This window comes from Tachyglossus aculeatus, chromosome 11, assembly GCF_015852505.1.
Source record: "Tachyglossus aculeatus isolate mTacAcu1 chromosome 11, mTacAcu1.pri, whole genome shotgun sequence".
Taxonomy (NCBI): Eukaryota; Metazoa; Chordata; class Mammalia; order Monotremata; family Tachyglossidae; genus Tachyglossus; species Tachyglossus aculeatus.
Genome location: NC_052076.1, coordinates 2,641,630 through 2,658,219, shown reverse-complemented (window position 1 = coordinate 2,658,219; position 16,590 = coordinate 2,641,630). Strand labels below are relative to the sequence as shown.

The following is a 16,590-nucleotide window of genomic DNA, read 5'->3' as shown; positions in this document are numbered from 1 at the left end:
CCTCCCCGCGCTTCCGCCCCGGTCGCCCCCCGGTGACGTCAGGCGGCCCCCGGCCAATGGCGCCCCGGGGCGCGGGCGGCTCGGCCAATGGCGCCAGGGGGCGGGGCCCCGGCGGACCCGCCGGCCAATCGGAGGGCCCCGTCGCCGGAGGGTGACGTCAGGGGACGGACGTGGGCGCGGGCCGGACCATGCTCCGCCGGCTGCTGCGGCCCGGCCTCTGCCGGCGGGGACTGCGCACGCGCCAAGGAGGGAAGCAATCCGGTGGGGCTCCCCGGAGCGGGAGGCTGGCGCTTGGGGGGGGACGGGACGAGGGACCCGGGGGGGGGGGGGGCCTCCAGAATAATAATAATAATGTTGGCATTTGTTAAGCGCTTACTATGTGCAAAGCACATCATGATTCATTATGTATTACGCCCCTCCCCTCCTGCCCCCATCTCCCCCCATTATTATTATTATTATTATTATTATTATTATTATCCAGCACTTACAAGGTGACGCCCCACGCCCCCCCCCTCCTGCCCCCATCTCCCCCATCATTATTATTATTATTATTATTATTATTATCATCCAGCACTTACAAGGTGACGCCCCACACCCCTCCCCTCCTGCCCCCATCTCCCCCCATTATTATTATTATTATTATCATTATTATTATTATTATCCAGCACTTACAAGGTGACGCCCCACGCCCTACCCTCCTTCCCCCATCTCCCCCATTATTATTATTATTATTATTATTATTACTATTATTATTATCCAGCACTTACAAGGTGATGCCCCACACCCCTCCCCTCCTTCCCCCATCTCCCCCTATTATTATTATTATTATTATTATTATTATTATTATCCAGCACTTACAAGGTGACGCCCCACACCCCTCCCCTCCTGCCCCCATCTCCCCCCATTATTATTATTATTATCCAGCACTTACAAGGTGACGCCCCACGCCCCTCCCCTCCTGCCCCCATCTCCCCCCATTATTATTATTATTATTATTATTATCCAGCACTTACAAGGTGACGCCCCACACCCCTCCCCTCCTGCCCCCATCTCCCCCCATTATTATTATTATTATCCAGCACTTACAAGGTAACACCCCACGCCCCTCCCCTCCTGCCCCCATCTCCCCCCATTATTATTATTATTATTATTATTATCCAGCACTTACAAGGTGACCCCCACGCCCCTCCCCTCCTTCCCCCATCTCCCCCCATTATTATTATTATTATTATTATTATCCAGCACTTTTAGACTGTGAGCCCACTGTTGGGTAGGGACTGTCTCTATATGTTGCTAATTTGTACTTCCCAAGCGCTTAGTACAGTGCTCTGCACACAGTAAGCGCTCAATAAATACAATTGATGATGATAATGATTCCAGTGCTTTGCGCATAGTAAGCGCTTAACAAATGCTATCATTGTTATTATTATTATACTTGTACCTCCATGTACTTCCCAAGCGCTTAGTACAGTGCTCTGCACGCAGTAAGCACTCAACAAATATTGAATGAATGAATGAATGAATCATTATTGTTATGGCTATAATAATCACCATGCTGCTTGGTAAGCGCTTAGTACGTGCCAAGCGCTGTAATGATAATAATGTTGGTATTTGTTAAGGGCTTACAACGTGCAAAGCACTGTTCTAAGCGCTGGGGGTAAATACAAGGTAATCAGGTTGTCCCATGAGGGGCTCACAGTCTTCATCCCCATTTTACAGATGAGGGAGCTGAGGCCTGGAGAAGTGAAGTGACTCGCCCAAAGTCACACAGCTGACAAGTGGCGGAGCCGGGATTTGAACCCACGGCCTCCGACTCCAAAGCCCGGGCTCTTTCCACTGAGCCACGCTGCTTCCCAAAAAATAATGGCATTTATTAAGCGCTTACTATGTGCAAAGCACTGCTCTAAGCGCTGAGGAGGTTACAAGGCGATCAGGTTGTCCCACAGGGGGCTCACAGTCTTCATCCCCATTGTACAGATGAGAAAACTGAGGCCCAGAGAAGTGACTTGCCCAAAGTCACACAGCTGACAATTCGTGGTGTTGGGATTCGAACCTATGATCTTTGACTCCAAAGCCTGTGCTCTTTCCACTGAGCCACGCTGTACTAGCGGACGCAGCAGAATAATAATAATAATGATGATGATGGCATTTGTTAAGCGCTTACTATGTGCAAAGCACTGTTCTAAGCGTTTGGGGGGATACAAGGTGATCAAGTTGTCCCACGTGGGGCTCACAGTCTTAATCCCCATTTTACAGATGAGGTAACTGAGGCTCAGAGAAGTGAAGTGACTTGCCCAAGGTCACACAGCAGACATGTGGCGGAGCCGGGATTCAAACCCATGACCTCTGACTCCAAAGCCCGGGCTCTTTCCACTGAGCCACGCTGCTTCACGCTGCATGGCTCGGTGGAAAGAGCACGGGCTTTGGGGTCAGAGGTGATGGGGTCAAATTCAATCAATCAATCGTATTTATTGAGCGCTTACTGTGTGCAGAGCACTGTACTAAGTGCTTGGGAAGTACAAGTTGGCAACATAGAGAGACAATCCCTACCCAACAGTGGGCTCATTCATTCAATCGTATTTATTGAGCACTTACTGTGTGCAGAGCACTGTACTAAGCGCTTGGGAAGTACAAGTTGGCAACATAGACAGTCCCTACCCAACAGTGGGCTCATTCATTCAATCGTATTTATTGAGCGCTTACTGTGTGCAGAGCACTGTACTAAGCGCTTGGGAAGTACAAGTTGGCAACATATAGAGACAGTCCCTACCCAACAGTGGGCTCATTCATTCAATCGTATTTATTGAGCGCTTACTGTGTGCAGAGCACTGTACTAAGCGCTTGGGAAGTACAAGGTGGCAACACATAGACACGGTCCCTACCCAACAGCGGGCTCACAGTCTAGAAGGGAGAGACAGAGAACAAAACAAAACATACTAACAAAATAAAATAAATAGAATAAATATGTACAAATAAAATAGAGTAATAAATACGTACAAACATATATACATATCGTCTTGTTTCTACCCCAGCGCTTTGAACAGTGCTTGGCACCTAGTAAGCGCTTAAGCGATGCCATCATTATCGTTACTGTTATTACAAGCGAATCAGGTCGGACACAGTCCCCGTCCCATGCGGGGCTCGCAGCCTCAATCCCCATTTTCCAGACGAGGTCACTGAGGCACAGAGAAGCGAAGCGACCTGGCCAAGGTCACGTAGCAGGCATGTGGTGGAGGCGGGATTAGAACCCAGGGCCTTCTGGCTCCCAGGCCCGGGCTGTATCAATCAATCAATTGTATTTATTGAGCGCTTACTGTGTGCAGAGCTTCTCCCTTCCCTCCGCAGCTAATAATAATAATAATAGCATTTATTAAGCGCTTACTATGTGCAAAGCACTGTTCTAAGCGCTGGGAGGTTACAAGGTGATCAGGTTGTCCCACGGGGGGCTCACGGTCTTCATCCCCCTTTTACAGATGAGGGAACTGAGGCCCGGAGAAGTGAAGTGACTTGCCCAAAGTCACACAGCTGACAGTTGGCAGAGGCGGGATTTGAACCCATGACCTCTGACTCCAAAGCCCGGGCTCTTCCCACTGAGCCACGCTGCTTCTCTAAGTCAGGACTGCTTTCCCAGCCCAAGGGACAGGGCCTTGGCCTGTGACCTTGGCTGGGCGACTCTGAGCTGTGAGCCCACCGTTGGGTAGGGCCCGTCTCTAGATGTTGCCAATTTGTGCTTCCCAAGCGCTTAGTACAGTGCTCTGCACACAGTAAGCGCTCAATAAATACGATTGATGATGATGATGAGCTCCTCCTTGACCCCCCGCTGGTCCCCGGGCAGGGGGCCGCCGCACCCCCGGGTGCCCCGGGCAGGGTTGGGGTGGGGGGCGATGCCAGGGGAGGGACAAAAGCGCCCCATCTTGGGGCATCCTTCCCTGCCAACCGGGGCCAGGAGCGGGGTTGGAGAATCCCGCCGACTCCCGTCTTCCCGCCGCCCCTCTCCCCCCAGGCTGGGATGAGAAGGTGGCGGACTTCAAGAGCAAGCTGTGGGCCCTCCTGCCCGGGGAGTCCTGGCAGCCCCTGTACAACACGGACCACCTGCCCCCCAAGCACTCGGACGTGATCATCGTGGGGGGCGGGGTGATCGGCTGGTCCGTCGCCTACTGGCTGAAGCGGCTGGAGAGCCGGCGGGACGGCGTGCGGGTGTTGGTGGTGGAGCGGGACCCCACGGTGAGCCTCCCCACGACCCCCGGGGGCGGCGGGGCCTCGCAGGGCCGGCCCTGGCCCTTTCCCCGGCTGAGTCAGGACCGCTGTCACAGCCCAAAGAACAGGACTTCGTACTCTGCTCCCTAAGGCCTCGTGCCCTCTTCCTCCCACGAGGGCAGCTGACCCTGATCCTGGCAGCAAGAGCCGTCTTGGCGAGCTCTCAACTGTATCTCCCCCCCCCACACACACCGTTGGGTCACCCCCTCAGGAATCAGTTTGCCCCGGATGGTCTCCCGTTGGGCCCCACACAGTGGCTTTGAGGCCGCTCCCCTCCCATCAGTCGATCCAATTCACCTAACGCTTACGGTGCGCAGAACGCTGTTCCGAGCGGTTGGGAGAACGCAATATCAGTGAGTGGGTAGACACGTTCCCAGCCCGGCATCTTCCGCTCTCGCCACCCCCCCCGAGCCTGCTGGTTGACTCTCGCCGTTTCCCACGGCCCGGGGTGGGCCCATCCCGTCTCCGCCACCTCGGCTCAGGATCCTCCTCCTCCAGGAAGCCTTCCTCGAATGATTCCTCGCCCGCTGTTCTCCCTCTCCATACCTGGGCCCCCAACCGGGGGGTGGGGCAGGGGTGATGAGGTTGGGGGGCAGGCGGGCAGGGGCTGACCTCCCTCTGGGGTCTCCCGCAGTACAGTCGAGCCTCCTCCGTGCTGTCGGTGGGTGGGATCCGCCAGCAGTTCTCGCTGCCTCAGAACATCCAGATGTCGCTCTTCTCCATCAACTTCCTGCATCACATCAATGTAAGCCCCTCGTCATCATCAATCGTATTTATTGAGCGCTTACTATGTGCAGAGCACTGTACTAAGCGCTTGGGAAGTACAAATTGGCAACATATAGAGACAGTCCCTACCCAACAGTGGGCTCACAGACTACCCTCACGTAGTCACACCTCCATCGTGGGCTTGTGTGATGAGGCTGGTGGGGGGGATCAGAGAGAAGCCCTGCGGTGGGGAGGGCGGGACCCTGGGACTCCTGGACTCCTGTTTCCCCGTTCGGAGCCGTGGGACGGGAAGCCCGAGGCTCAAGCGCCGAGCCGGCCCTTCGAGCGGGCACCGTGGTCTTCCCCCGGGTCACGAGGGGATAATGACGCGTCCACCCGCCACCCCCCAGGAGTACCTGGACCACCCCGGGGAGCTGCCCATCGACCTCCAGTTCAACCCATCAGGTTACCTTCTGCTGGCCTCAGAGGAGAGCGCCACGCTCATGGAGAACAACGTGCGAGTGCAGAGGTGAGCGGGGTCCGGGCCAGAGGCAGCACACGTGCGGGCACAGCCCGGGCCGGCCCCGGTGCCCACCTCCCCGCCGCCCAGGCGCCTTCCCGGGATCGAACGTTCCTCTCCCCGCAGGCAAGAAGGAGCCCAGGTGAGACTGCTGTCCCCGGAGCAGCTACGGAAGAAGTTTCCCTGGCTGAACACAGAAGGGGTGGCCCTGGCATCCTACGGTGAGGCCCGGGGCTGGGGAGGGAGCCGCCCCCGGAGTCTCGCAGGCTTAGGGCCTCAGGCTCCCTGAACCCCCCCTCTTGCCCCATCCAGGACTGGAGAACGAAGGCTGGTTTGACCCGTGGAGCCTGCTGCAGGGGCTGCGTCGCCAGGCCTTGGCCATGGGAGTTTTCCACTGCCACGGAGAGGTCACAGGTGAGCCCGGGCACCCCCCAGCTCCATGCGGACCGCCGCCTTCCCCCCGGCCTGGCTCGAGCCTGGTCCCTCTGCCAATCGCCCCACCACGGGCCTCCGTCCCTCCCCAGCCGGCTCTCCTTCTCCCTCCAGAAATGATCAGCTCCTCCCACACCATGATTAACGCCAGCGGCGAACCCGTGACCTTTAAGAGGATTTACAACGTCCACGTAAGCTCCCCTCTTAGCCCCGAGCCACGTGGTGGGAGGGACTGGAGGGACGGCAGCCTCCCAGCCCACAGTGGACATCCCTGGCTCAGTTTCTCCGTCCTGCCCTCAGGTGAAGAAGGACAACAGCCTAGAGTACCAGCCGGTGGAGTGTGCTATAGTCATCAACGCCGCAGGTGCCTGGTCTGGGCAAGTGGCAGAGCTGGCTGGCATCGGGCGGGGCCCACCAGGCACCCTGCAGGGCACCAAGCTGCCCGTGGAGCCCAGGAAAAGGTGCAACGGGGGGTGGGTGTCGTCAGCAGGAGGTGAGGGGAGGACCTCACGCCCACCCTATCTGACTTCTGCCCCCGGCCTCCGCGACGCAGATATGTGTACGTGTGGCAAAGCCCCCAGGGCCCCGGCTTGGAGACCCCGCTCGTCGCGGACACCAGCGGCGCCTACTTCCGCCGTGAGGGGCTGGGCAATGTCTACCTAGGAGGCTGCAGCCCCCGCGAGGTGAGTGTGGATGGGGGTGGCGGTCCAGCCTCTACTGACCGGTTGACGGGCCCGCGGCCACCCTGTGTTGAGGAGGCTGGGCCCCCGGGTGCCTGCCAGGCGAAAGGACGTTGGCCGGCTCGGGCAGGGAACCCACAACGAGCCGTGCCCCGTGCCCCCTCCGGACGCGGCCCGGGACCTTCCCCTTTCCCGCCAGGAGGAAGAGCCGGACATCGGAGACTTGGAGGTGGATCACGACTTCTTCCAGAACAGGGTGTGGCCTCACCTGGCCAAGAGGGTCCCGGCTTTCGAGTCCCTGCAGGTGACCGGGCCGGAGGGGCGGGGGCTCGAGCCGAAGGGCGGGAGGAGTAGGAGCGGAGGTCGGGGCCGGGAAGAAGACAGAAAGCCGCATCCCTTCCTCTGGGAGCACTTGCCTCCCCTTGGTGGCCGTGAGTCCGGCGGCAGCCTGGGCCACGGGCGACCCACCCGGCATCTCCCTGCGCGAGGATGACACGCAAATTCGTGAAGCGTTCCGTATTTTTCTGACATCTCGACACCCGTCCACTCGTTTCATTTTGTTGCCTGTCTCCCCCTTCCAGACTGTGAGCCCGTTGCTGGGCAGGGACCGTCTCGATACGTTGCCAACTTGGACTTCCCAGGCGCTTAGTACAGCGCTCTGCACCCAGTAAGCGCTCGGTAAATACGACTGAATGACTGAATCTCCCGCAGGTGAAGAGCGCGTGGGCCGGCTACTACGACTACAACACCTACGACCAGAACGGCGTGGTGGGCTACCACCCCCTGGTCACCAACATGATCTTGGCCACCGGCTTCAGCGGGCACGGGCTCCAGCAGGCCCCCGCCGTGGGCCGGGCCGTGGCCGAGCTGGTGCTGAAAGGGGAGTTCGTCTCCATCGACCTGAGCCCCTTCTCCTTCCAGCGCTTCTTCCTGCAGGAGCCCATCCTAGAGCAGAACATCATCTGAGCCGGCGGGCGGCCCCCCGGCTGGGGACCACACCCCCGCCCGGGCCCCCGGGTCTTCCCTCCCCTGTAGGTCCAGCCGGACCCCCGGGGCTTGCCTTCTGGGTGTCCCTTCCTTCTCGGGGCCCAGCGGAGGCCACGGGCCCTGACGCGGTGGGACGGAAAGACGAGCGCTCCGTCGGTCAGCCCCGTGTCTGCCCTGACCCTTTCCCATCCCGGCACGGGACGGTGCCTCTCTGCCGCCGAGTCCGGGCCCAGGGCCCTGTGCTCAGCGTTTTCCAGTCTCCTCCTGGCCCTCCATGGGAGGGGCTGCCCCTCAGCCTTGGCCCGAGCCCCTCCTGGAACAGGTCGGCGGGATGCTCGCCAGTGCCGGCCACGGGTCCGTGGCCGGGCCTGACAACTTGTCGGGTCACGCTTCGCTGTGCGGTCCCCCAATAAAGCCGGTTCACCCGCTCCACGGAGCCCAGGCCCTGCCACTCTGTGTCCTGAGATTCTCCCCGAGTTTCCATCATGTGGGCATGAAGCTCTGCCAAAGGGCAGCCGGGAGCGGGCAGAGGTGGTGATGGGTTGGTTGGGCATTGCGTGGGGGTAGAGGGCACTGAGGGGAAGGGGAACTGGGGGTGTCTGAAACGGGAAGAACACAGTAGGAAGTGGCAGGGGTGTCCTTCCCCGCCCCCAAGCTTGGCACCCTCCCCTGGGTCAGATCACGCTCTGCCCACCTGCTCCTTGGCCTTGGAGGGTGGGAAGGGCGGGCGGAGCCTGGCCTGGGGCAGCCCGGATGGGGAAGCGGGTTTCCTGAGGGAAGGGGAGGGAGACGGGGTCCCCTGGGGCCCTGCTTGCCTGTGAAGTGGGGCGGGGGCTCCACCCTTCTCACTTCCTCCCCGGGGGCGTGGAGCGGCTGGAGGGGGCCGCCCCCAGCCCGGATCTACCGAGCGGTGGTTGGGGGTGAGGGCTGCTCCCTCCCGGAGGGCCTCCTGGCTGCCCTTTGCAAAGATCCCTTGCCGCAGGTTGGGTGAGTGTGGCCGGAGAGTCTCGGTGGGCCCCAGCAGGCCCGGGGGTGGGGGGCTCGGAGGGTCTCCACCCCAGACCGGATGGCTCCCTGCCCCTGCATGGCTAGCCTGTAGACTGCTGGAAGGGCGGGTGGAAACTGTCCCCCCATTCTGCGGGTCGGGCCTGGGGCTCCTGGGGTGGGGGGGGGAAAGGGCAGGGGTCTCCCCGAGGGGCCCTTGAAGACCCAAGGTGGTACCAGGGTCTCTGCCTGGTACCCCTTTTAGACTTTGTCTCCCCCTTTTAGACTGTGAGCCCACTGTTGGGTAGGGACTGTCTCTATATGTTGCCAACTTGGGCTTCCCAAGCGCTTAGTACAGTGCTCTGCACACAGTAAGCGCCCAATAAATCAATCATCATCAATCGTATTTATTGAGCACTTACTATGTGCAGAGCACTGTACTAAGCGCCTGGGAAGTACAAATTGGCAACATATAGAGACAGTCCCTACCCAACAGTGGGCTCACAGTCTAAAAGGGGGAGACAGAGAACAAAACCAAACATACTAACAAAATAAAATAAATAGAATAGATATGTACAAGTAAAATAGAGTAATAAATATGTACAAACATATATACAGGTGCTGTGGGGAAGGGAAGGAGGTAAAATGGGGGGATGGAGTGGGGGACGAGGGGGAGAGGAAGGAAGGGGCTCAGTGTGGGAAGGCCTCCTGGAGGAGGTGAGCTCTCAGTAGGGCCTTGAAGGGAGGAAGAGAGCTAGTTTGGCGGATGGGCAGAGGGAGGGCATTCCAGGCCAGGGGGAGGACGTGGGCCGGGGATCGATGGCGGGACAGGCGAGAACGATACGATCGATTGATTGATTGATCTGCCTCTCTCGCCCCCATGGGCCTGGGGTTCCCTGAGGCGAGGTTTCCCCCCTACCCCCAATCAGGCCTCGAGGTCACTGACCCCGCTTCTTCCCCAGGACCGGAGGCCGCGGACAGTATGGCCGGTAAGTGGGGGAAGCGGGCTGAGAGGGAAGGGAAGGGGCATCGGCTCAGATCCCTTCTGGGCCCCCTCTCCTGAACCAAGCCCCTGCCTCCTTGCAGGCTGGCTCCAGCGCGTCCTAAAGAGGCGCAAGCAGAGCTCCCGTTCGCCCCCCGACACCAGACCCGGAGAGACCCCCGACACCGGACCCGGCGAGACCACCGGCCCCGGCGAGACCCACTCGACCGGCCGCAGCGAGACCCACGAGACGCCCTCCGGCACCCGCTCCTCGCCCCGTAGCGAAGCGCCATCCTCGGAGTCCCAGGCCCACGCCGCCGGGGGTGGCGAAGGTGCCCGGTGGGGCAAAGCGTACGACGTGTGCGTGTGCCACAGCGAGGGGGACCTGGGGCCTGCCCACGAGCTGGTGTCCTACCTGGAGGCAGGCCCCTGCGGCCTGCGCTGTTTCCTGCAGCTGCGCGACGCGGCCCCCGGCGGGGCGGTGGTGTCCGAGCTGTGCCAGGCGCTGGGCAGCAGCCACTGCTGGGTGCTGCTCCTCTCCCCCGGCTTCCTGCGGGATCCCTGGTGCAAGTACCAGATGCTGCAGGCCCTGAGCGAGGCCCCGGGCGCCGCGGGCCGCACCATCCCTCTGCTGCGCGGCCTGGCCCGGGCCGATTATCCGGCCGAGCTGCGCTACATGTACTACGTGGACGGCGGCAAGCCGGATGGGGGCTTCCGCCAGGTCAAGGACACCGTCCTCCGCTGTGAGCCCGGGGAGGGGACCCCTGCCCGGCCCCCTCGGATCCCTGGCGCTCGGAGGGCGGGCGGTGAGGTGGAGGGCCCCCGGGGGCGGCCAGACACGTCGGGGGCGACCCGAAGAGCTCCGGCTTGTCCGAAGCCAGATGGTTCGGTGGGAAATGGGACCCGCGAATCCCGGGGGAGGCCCCACGGGGAGGGGCATCTCACGACTTACCCTGCTTTGCCTCTTCCAGATCTGCAGCAGCTCAGCTGAGGATGCCCCCTTCCACCCCGTCCAAGATGAAGCCCGTGGGGTGAGACCGAGGACGCAGCCGGAGGCAGGGGCGCCCCGGAACCGGGACTGGCACTGACGAAGGAGAGGATGCCCCGAGAGGGCCAGCGGGTTTCCCCTTCGCTGTTTGAGCCCTCCCTGCCAGCCTCAGATGTAGCGATGGGGACGGAGACCCCCCACCCCCCCCGCCAGCCCTCACCCTTACCTCTTCCGGGCTCCTTGAGCGCAATGGCGACAACTACAGAGTTCCCTGGCACCTGCCCGCAGCTGGGGCATGGGAGCAGGGGGGGGCCCTGCCTGGGCCTGACGCCCCGCCGGGGGCTGGACCCGTCTGCCTGCCCACCTGCAGACCCGCCCGGGGGCCCCCAGAAAGCTGAGAGCGACGACTCCCGGGGTCCCACGTTCGGCCTCCTCCTGCCGGGGTCAGAGACCCCCAAGCCCTGGACTTGGTGCGGGGCCGGCGGCAGCCCAGGCCAGGCTAGAGGTGAAGCCTGTCCACCCTCCAGGCCTGAGCATGCTGGACCTCGGAAAGCCTCCACTCGGTGGCCCAGTTTGGAGAAGACTGGGCCTGGGGCAGTGTGGACCGCCTCCCCCTCCGGGTCCGGGCATCCGGGGTCCGCAAGGGCCAGCTCTGGAGTTGGCGACCCAGTCGGCAGGGAAAGGCAGAGGGGGGCCGGGGGAGGGACGGCACTGGGTCCGTGGCCGAGGCCTCCCTACTGAAGTGACTTTCTGAACAGGAGCCGACAGGCTGGCCTAGTGGAAAGTGCATGAACCTGGACGCTAAATACGATTGAATGAATGAATGAATGAATGAATGGGCATCAGAGGACTTATTTTTTTTCTTCAACGGCATTTGTTAAGCGCCTACTATATGCCAGGCACCGAGTTTTCATCCTGGCTTTACCAAGATTGAATGAATGAATGAATGAATGGGCATCAGAGGACTTATTTTTTTTCTTCAACGGCATTTGTTAAGCGCCTACTATATGCCAGGCACGGAGTTTTCATCCTGGCTTTACCACGATTGAATGAATGAATGGGCATCAGAGGACTTTTTTTTTCTTCAACAGCATTTGTTAAGCGCCTACTATATGCCAAGCACTGAGTTCTCATCCTGGTTTTACCACTCGCCTGCTGGGTGACCTTGGGCAAGTCATTTAACTTCTCTGTGCCTCAGTTTCCTCATCTCTAAAATGAGGATGCCATGTGCCTGCTTTCCCTCCCACCTAGACCATGAGCCCCATGTGGGACAGGGACTGCCCAGCCTGATTATCTTGTAACTATCTCAGTGCTTAGTACATTGCTTGGCACAGAGTAAGCGCTTAATAAATCATCAATCGTATTTATTGAGCGCTTACTGTGTGCAGAGCACTGGACTAAGCGCTTGGGAAGTCCAAGTTGGCAACATACAGAGACAGTCCCTACCCAACAGTGGGCTCACAGTCTAAAAGGGGGAGACAGAGAACAAAACCAAACGTACTAACAAAATAAAATCCCACAATTATTATTAATAATAATAATCCCAGCTTTGTCACTGGCCTGTGGGACCTTGAGCAAGTTCCTTAACCTCTCTGATCCTTAGTTCAGCGCTTTGCACACGGTAAGCGCTCAATAAATATGACTGATTGATTGAACCTCAGTTTCCCCCATCTGTCAATTGGAGGCAAGATCCCAGGTCTCTTCAGATTGTGATCCGGGGACTGTGCCCAGTCTGATGATCTGGTATGTCCCTCACCCTTAGCACAGTGTGTTGCACCTAGTGAGTGCATAGTAAACACCACGACTATTAAAAATGACTGGTTGGAGTTTGGGACATAAGGGATTGGGTGGCTGTGGTGGCCCGGTGGGGAGGGCATGGCCAGATCCCGGCTCCACCCTGCAATCTGTGGAAGGTGAATCAATCAATCGATCGTATTTATTGAGCGCTTACTGGGTGCAGAGCGCTGTACTAAGCGCTTGGGAAGGACAAGTTGGCAACATCTAGAGACAGAATCCTGTTCCAGACAGGAGGAAGTTCTGAAATGCAGAGGGGAAGTTGTGAGCTCCTGCTGTTGCGAAGGCTCACTGGATCGGAGCGGGTGTCTAGTCACGGGGAAAAAATGGGTTTCCTGCTAAGCCCGTTGAAGCTGGGGATGCGTGCCATTTCAGGGGGGTGGGTAAACAGCGGGGTCCACCCCCCGCCCCGGGGATCGGTGCCAGGGCTGGTTTCGGCCAGCATTTTCCTAATTGATCTGGAAACGGGAGCGTCCGGTGAAGCCTCCAAATCGGCAGGAGACGCTAAGTTCTTCCATACGGGAAATAAAAACTACGGCATTTATTATAAACAACGTGCCGACCGCTGCAAGGGAATAGGATTGAGCCCGGTGCAGGGGGTGGGTGGGGATGAACTGAGAAACAGCGCACAGAGCAGCACGGCTCAGTGGCGAGAGCCGGGGCTTGGGCGTCCGAGGTCATGGGTTCTAAATCCGGCTCGGCCACTTAATAATAATAATGGCATTTATTAAGCGCTTACTAGGTGCAAAGCACTGTTCTAAGCACTGGGGAGATACAAGGTGATGAGGCTGTCCCACGTGGGGCTCACAGTCTTCATCCCCGTTTTCCAGATGAGGGAACTGAGGCCCAGGGAAGTGAAGTGACTGGCCCAAAGTCACACAGCTGACAAGTGGCGGAGCCGGGATTTGAACCCATGACCTCTGACTCCAAAGCCCGGGCTCTTTCCCACTGAGCCAGCTGTGTGACTTTGGGCAAGTCACGTCACTTCTCTGTGCCTCAGTAACCCCATCTGTAAAATGGGGATTAAGACTGTGGGACAACCCGATTACCTTTTACCTACCCCAGTGCTTAGAACAGTGTACATAGTACAGTGTAAGCACATAGTAAGCGCTTATTACTCAGCACTCAGTTACCTCATCTGTAAAATGGGGATTAAGACTGTGAGCCCCACGTGGGACAACCTGATCACCTTGTTTTTGCCTCAGCGCTTAGAACAGTGTACATAGGACACTGTAAGCACTTAAATACTCAGCGCTCAGTTACCTCATCCGTAAAATGGGGATTAAGACTGTGAGCCCCACGTGGGACAACCTGATTACTCTGGATCTACCCCGGCGCTCAGAATAGCGTTTGGCACATAGTAAGCACCGTGAGCCCTTTGTTGGGTAGGGACCGTTTCTATATGTTGCCGATTTGTACTTCCCAAGGGCTTAGTACTGTGCTCTGCATATAATAATAGTAATAATGGCATTTATTAAGCACTTACTATGTGCAAAGCACTGTTCTAAGCGCTGGGGAGGTTACAAGGTGATCAGGTTGTCCCACAGGGGGGGCCCACAGTCTTAATCCCCATTTTACAGATGAGGGAACTGAGGCCCAGGGAAGTGAAGTGACTTGCCCAAAGTCATTCATTCAATCGTATTTATTGAGCGCTTACTGTGTGCAGAGCACTGCACTAAGCGCTTGGGAAGTACAAGTTGGCAACATAGAGAGACGGCCCCTACCCAACAGCGGGCTCACAGTCTAGAAGGGGGAGGCAGACAACAAAGCATATTAACAAAATAAAATAAATGGAATAAATATGTACAAATAAAATAGAGTAATAAATATGTACAAACATATATACATATATACAGGTGCTGTGGGGAGGGGAAGGAGGTAAGGTGGGGGATGAGGAGGGGGAGAGGAAGGAGGGGGCTTAGTCTGGGAAGGCCTCCTGGAGGAGGGGAGCTCTCAGCTGACAATTGGCAGGGCCGGGATTTGAACCCATGACCTCTGACTCCAAAGCTCGTGCTCTTTTCCACTGAACCACGCTGCTTCTCAATATACATTGAGATAGTCTCAATATAGTAAGCGCTCAATAAATATGACTGAATGAATGAATATTATAGTATTAATAATATCAATAATAATAATAAAGAACTCTGGGCTGCGATTGAATGAATGAATATAATAGTACTAATAATAATATCAACAACAATAATAATAAAGGAGAACTGTGGGCTGCAATTGACTGAATGAATATACTACTATTAATAATAATACCAACAATAATAATAATAATAATAAAGGAGAACTCCGGGCTGCGACTGAATGAATGAATATAATAGTACTAATAATAATATCAACAACAATAATAATAATAAAGGAGAACTCTGGGCAGTGACTGAATGAATATAATAGTACTAATAATAATATCAACAACAATAATAATAATAAAGGAGAACTGTGGGCTGCAATTGACTGAATGAATATAATAGTATTAATAATAATATCAACAATAATAATAAAGGAGAACTCTGGGCTGTGATTGAATGAATGAATATAATAGCATTAATAAGAATATCAACAATAATAATAATAATAAAGGAGAACTCCAGGCTGCGACTGAATGAATATAATAGTACTAATAATAATATCAATAATAATAATAATAAAGGAGAACTCTGGGCTGCGATTGAATGAATATAATAGTACTAATAATAATATCAACAATAATAATAATAAAGGAGAACTGTGGGCTGCGATTGACTGAATGAATATAATAGTATTAATAATAATATCAACAATAATAATAATAAACTCTGGGCTGTGATTGAATGAATGAATATAATAAATAGAATTAATAGTAATATCAATAATAATAATAAAGGAGAACTCCGGGCTGCGACTGAATGAATGAATATAATAGTACTAATAATAATATCAACAACAATAATAACAATAATAAAGGAGAACTCTGGGCTGCAATTGAATGAATATAATACTACTAATAATAATATCAACAACAATAATAATAATAAAGGAGAACTGTGGGCTGCGACTGAATGAATGAATGAATATAATAGTATTAATAAGAAGAGAGTATTAACAGAGAAGCAGCATGGCTCAGTGGAAAGAGCCCAGGCTTTGGAGTCAGAGGTCATGGGTTCGAATCCCAACTCCACCACATGTCTGCTGTGTGATCTTGGGCAAGTCACTTAACTTCTCTGGGCCTCAGTTACCTCATCTGTAAAATGGGGATTAAGACTGTGAGCCCCACGTGGGACTGATCACCCTGTATCCTCCCCAGCGCTTAGAACAGTGCTTTGCACATAGTAAGCGCTTAACAAATGCCTATTATTATTATTATTATTATTAATATCAACAATAATAATAATTATAAAGGAGAACTCTGGGCTGCTATTGAATGAATATAATAGTACTAATAATAATGTCAACAACAATAATAATAATAAAGGAGAACTGTGGGCTGCGACTGAATGAATGAATATAATAGTATTAATAATAATATCAACAGCAATAATAATAATAAAGTAGAACTGTGGGCTGAGATTGAATGAATATAACAGTATTAATAATAATATCAATAATAATAATAATAGAGGAGAACTCTGGGCTGCGATTGAATGAATGAATATCATAGTATTAATAATATCAACAATAATAATAATAATAAAGGAGAACTCTGGGCTGCGATTGAATGAATATAATAGTACTAATAATAATATCAACAACAATAATAATAATAATAAAGGAGAACTCTGGGCTGCGATTGAATGAATGAATATAGTAGTATTAATAATAATATCAACAACAACAATAATAATAATAGAGGAGAACTCTGGGCTGCGATTGAATGAATGAATATAATAGTATTAATAATAATATCAATAATAATAATAACACAGGAGAACTCTGGGCTGCGATTGAATGAATATAATAGCATTAATAATAATATCAACAATTATAATAGTAAAGGAGAACTGTGGGCTGCGATTGAATGAATGAATATAATAGTATTAATAATAATATCAACAACAATAATAATAATGGAGAACTGTGGGCTGCGATTGAATGAATGAATGAATATAATAGTACTAATAATAATATCAATAATAATAATAAAGGAGAACTGTGGGCTGCGATTGACTGAATGAATGTAATAGTATTAATAATAATATCAACAATAATGATAATAATAATAATAAAGGGAGAACTCCGGGCTGCAGCCCTGAGGAAAGACCAGAAGGCCTCGAAC

The 16,590-nt window shown here is 54.4% G+C and overlaps 2 protein-coding genes across 3 annotated transcripts; both read left to right on the top strand.

Moving 5' to 3' along the window:
- The first annotated feature begins 156 nt into the window (after nucleotides 1-156).
- Nucleotides 157-8,032, top strand: FOXRED1 (FAD dependent oxidoreductase domain containing 1). 2 transcript variants are annotated; one of them, XM_038753416.1, is made up of 11 exons: nucleotides 157-261; nucleotides 4,004-4,224; nucleotides 4,892-5,002; nucleotides 5,373-5,491; nucleotides 5,609-5,703; nucleotides 5,795-5,896; nucleotides 6,029-6,105; nucleotides 6,215-6,375; nucleotides 6,468-6,597; nucleotides 6,794-6,898; nucleotides 7,306-8,032. In XM_038753416.1, the coding sequence occupies exons 1-11, from the start codon at nucleotides 189-191 to the stop codon at nucleotides 7,558-7,560; spliced, it is 1,449 nt and encodes a 482-aa protein (XP_038609344.1). In that variant the 5' UTR covers nucleotides 157-188; the 3' UTR covers nucleotides 7,561-8,032. The 2 variants fall into 2 exon arrangements, with proteins under 2 accessions (XP_038609344.1, XP_038609345.1); XM_038753417.1 differs by lacking the exons at nucleotides 157-261; nucleotides 4,004-4,224 and adding an exon at nucleotides 4,459-4,610 and having other exon boundaries at nucleotides 4,897-5,002.
- Nucleotides 8,033-8,468: 436 nt separating this feature from the next.
- LOC119934846 (TIR domain containing adaptor protein) lies at nucleotides 8,469-10,609 on the top strand. Its single transcript, XM_038754393.1, has 4 exons — nucleotides 8,469-8,568; nucleotides 9,528-9,554; nucleotides 9,652-10,290; nucleotides 10,519-10,609. Exons 2-4 carry the CDS (start codon nucleotides 9,548-9,550, stop codon nucleotides 10,536-10,538), a joined length of 666 nt encoding a protein of 221 aa, XP_038610321.1. The 5' UTR covers nucleotides 8,469-8,568; nucleotides 9,528-9,547; the 3' UTR covers nucleotides 10,539-10,609.
- Nucleotides 10,610-16,590: the final 5,981 nt, after the last annotated feature.

Coding starts and splice junctions, on each gene's coding strand:
- FOXRED1 (XM_038753416.1), top strand. CDS start 189: ATGCTCCGCCGGCTGCTGCGGCCCGGCCTCTGCCGGCGGGGACTGCGC. Junction 5,003..5,372: donor ACTTCCTGCATCACATCAAT/GTAAGCCCCTCG, acceptor GCCACCCCCCAG/GAGTACCTGGACCACCCCGG. Junction 6,376..6,467: donor CCCGTGGAGCCCAGGAAAAG/GTGCAACGGGGG, acceptor TCCGCGACGCAG/ATATGTGTACGTGTGGCAAA.
- LOC119934846 (XM_038754393.1), top strand. Junction 10,291..10,518: donor CAAGGACACCGTCCTCCGCT/GTGAGCCCGGGG, acceptor TGCCTCTTCCAG/ATCTGCAGCAGCTCAGCTGA.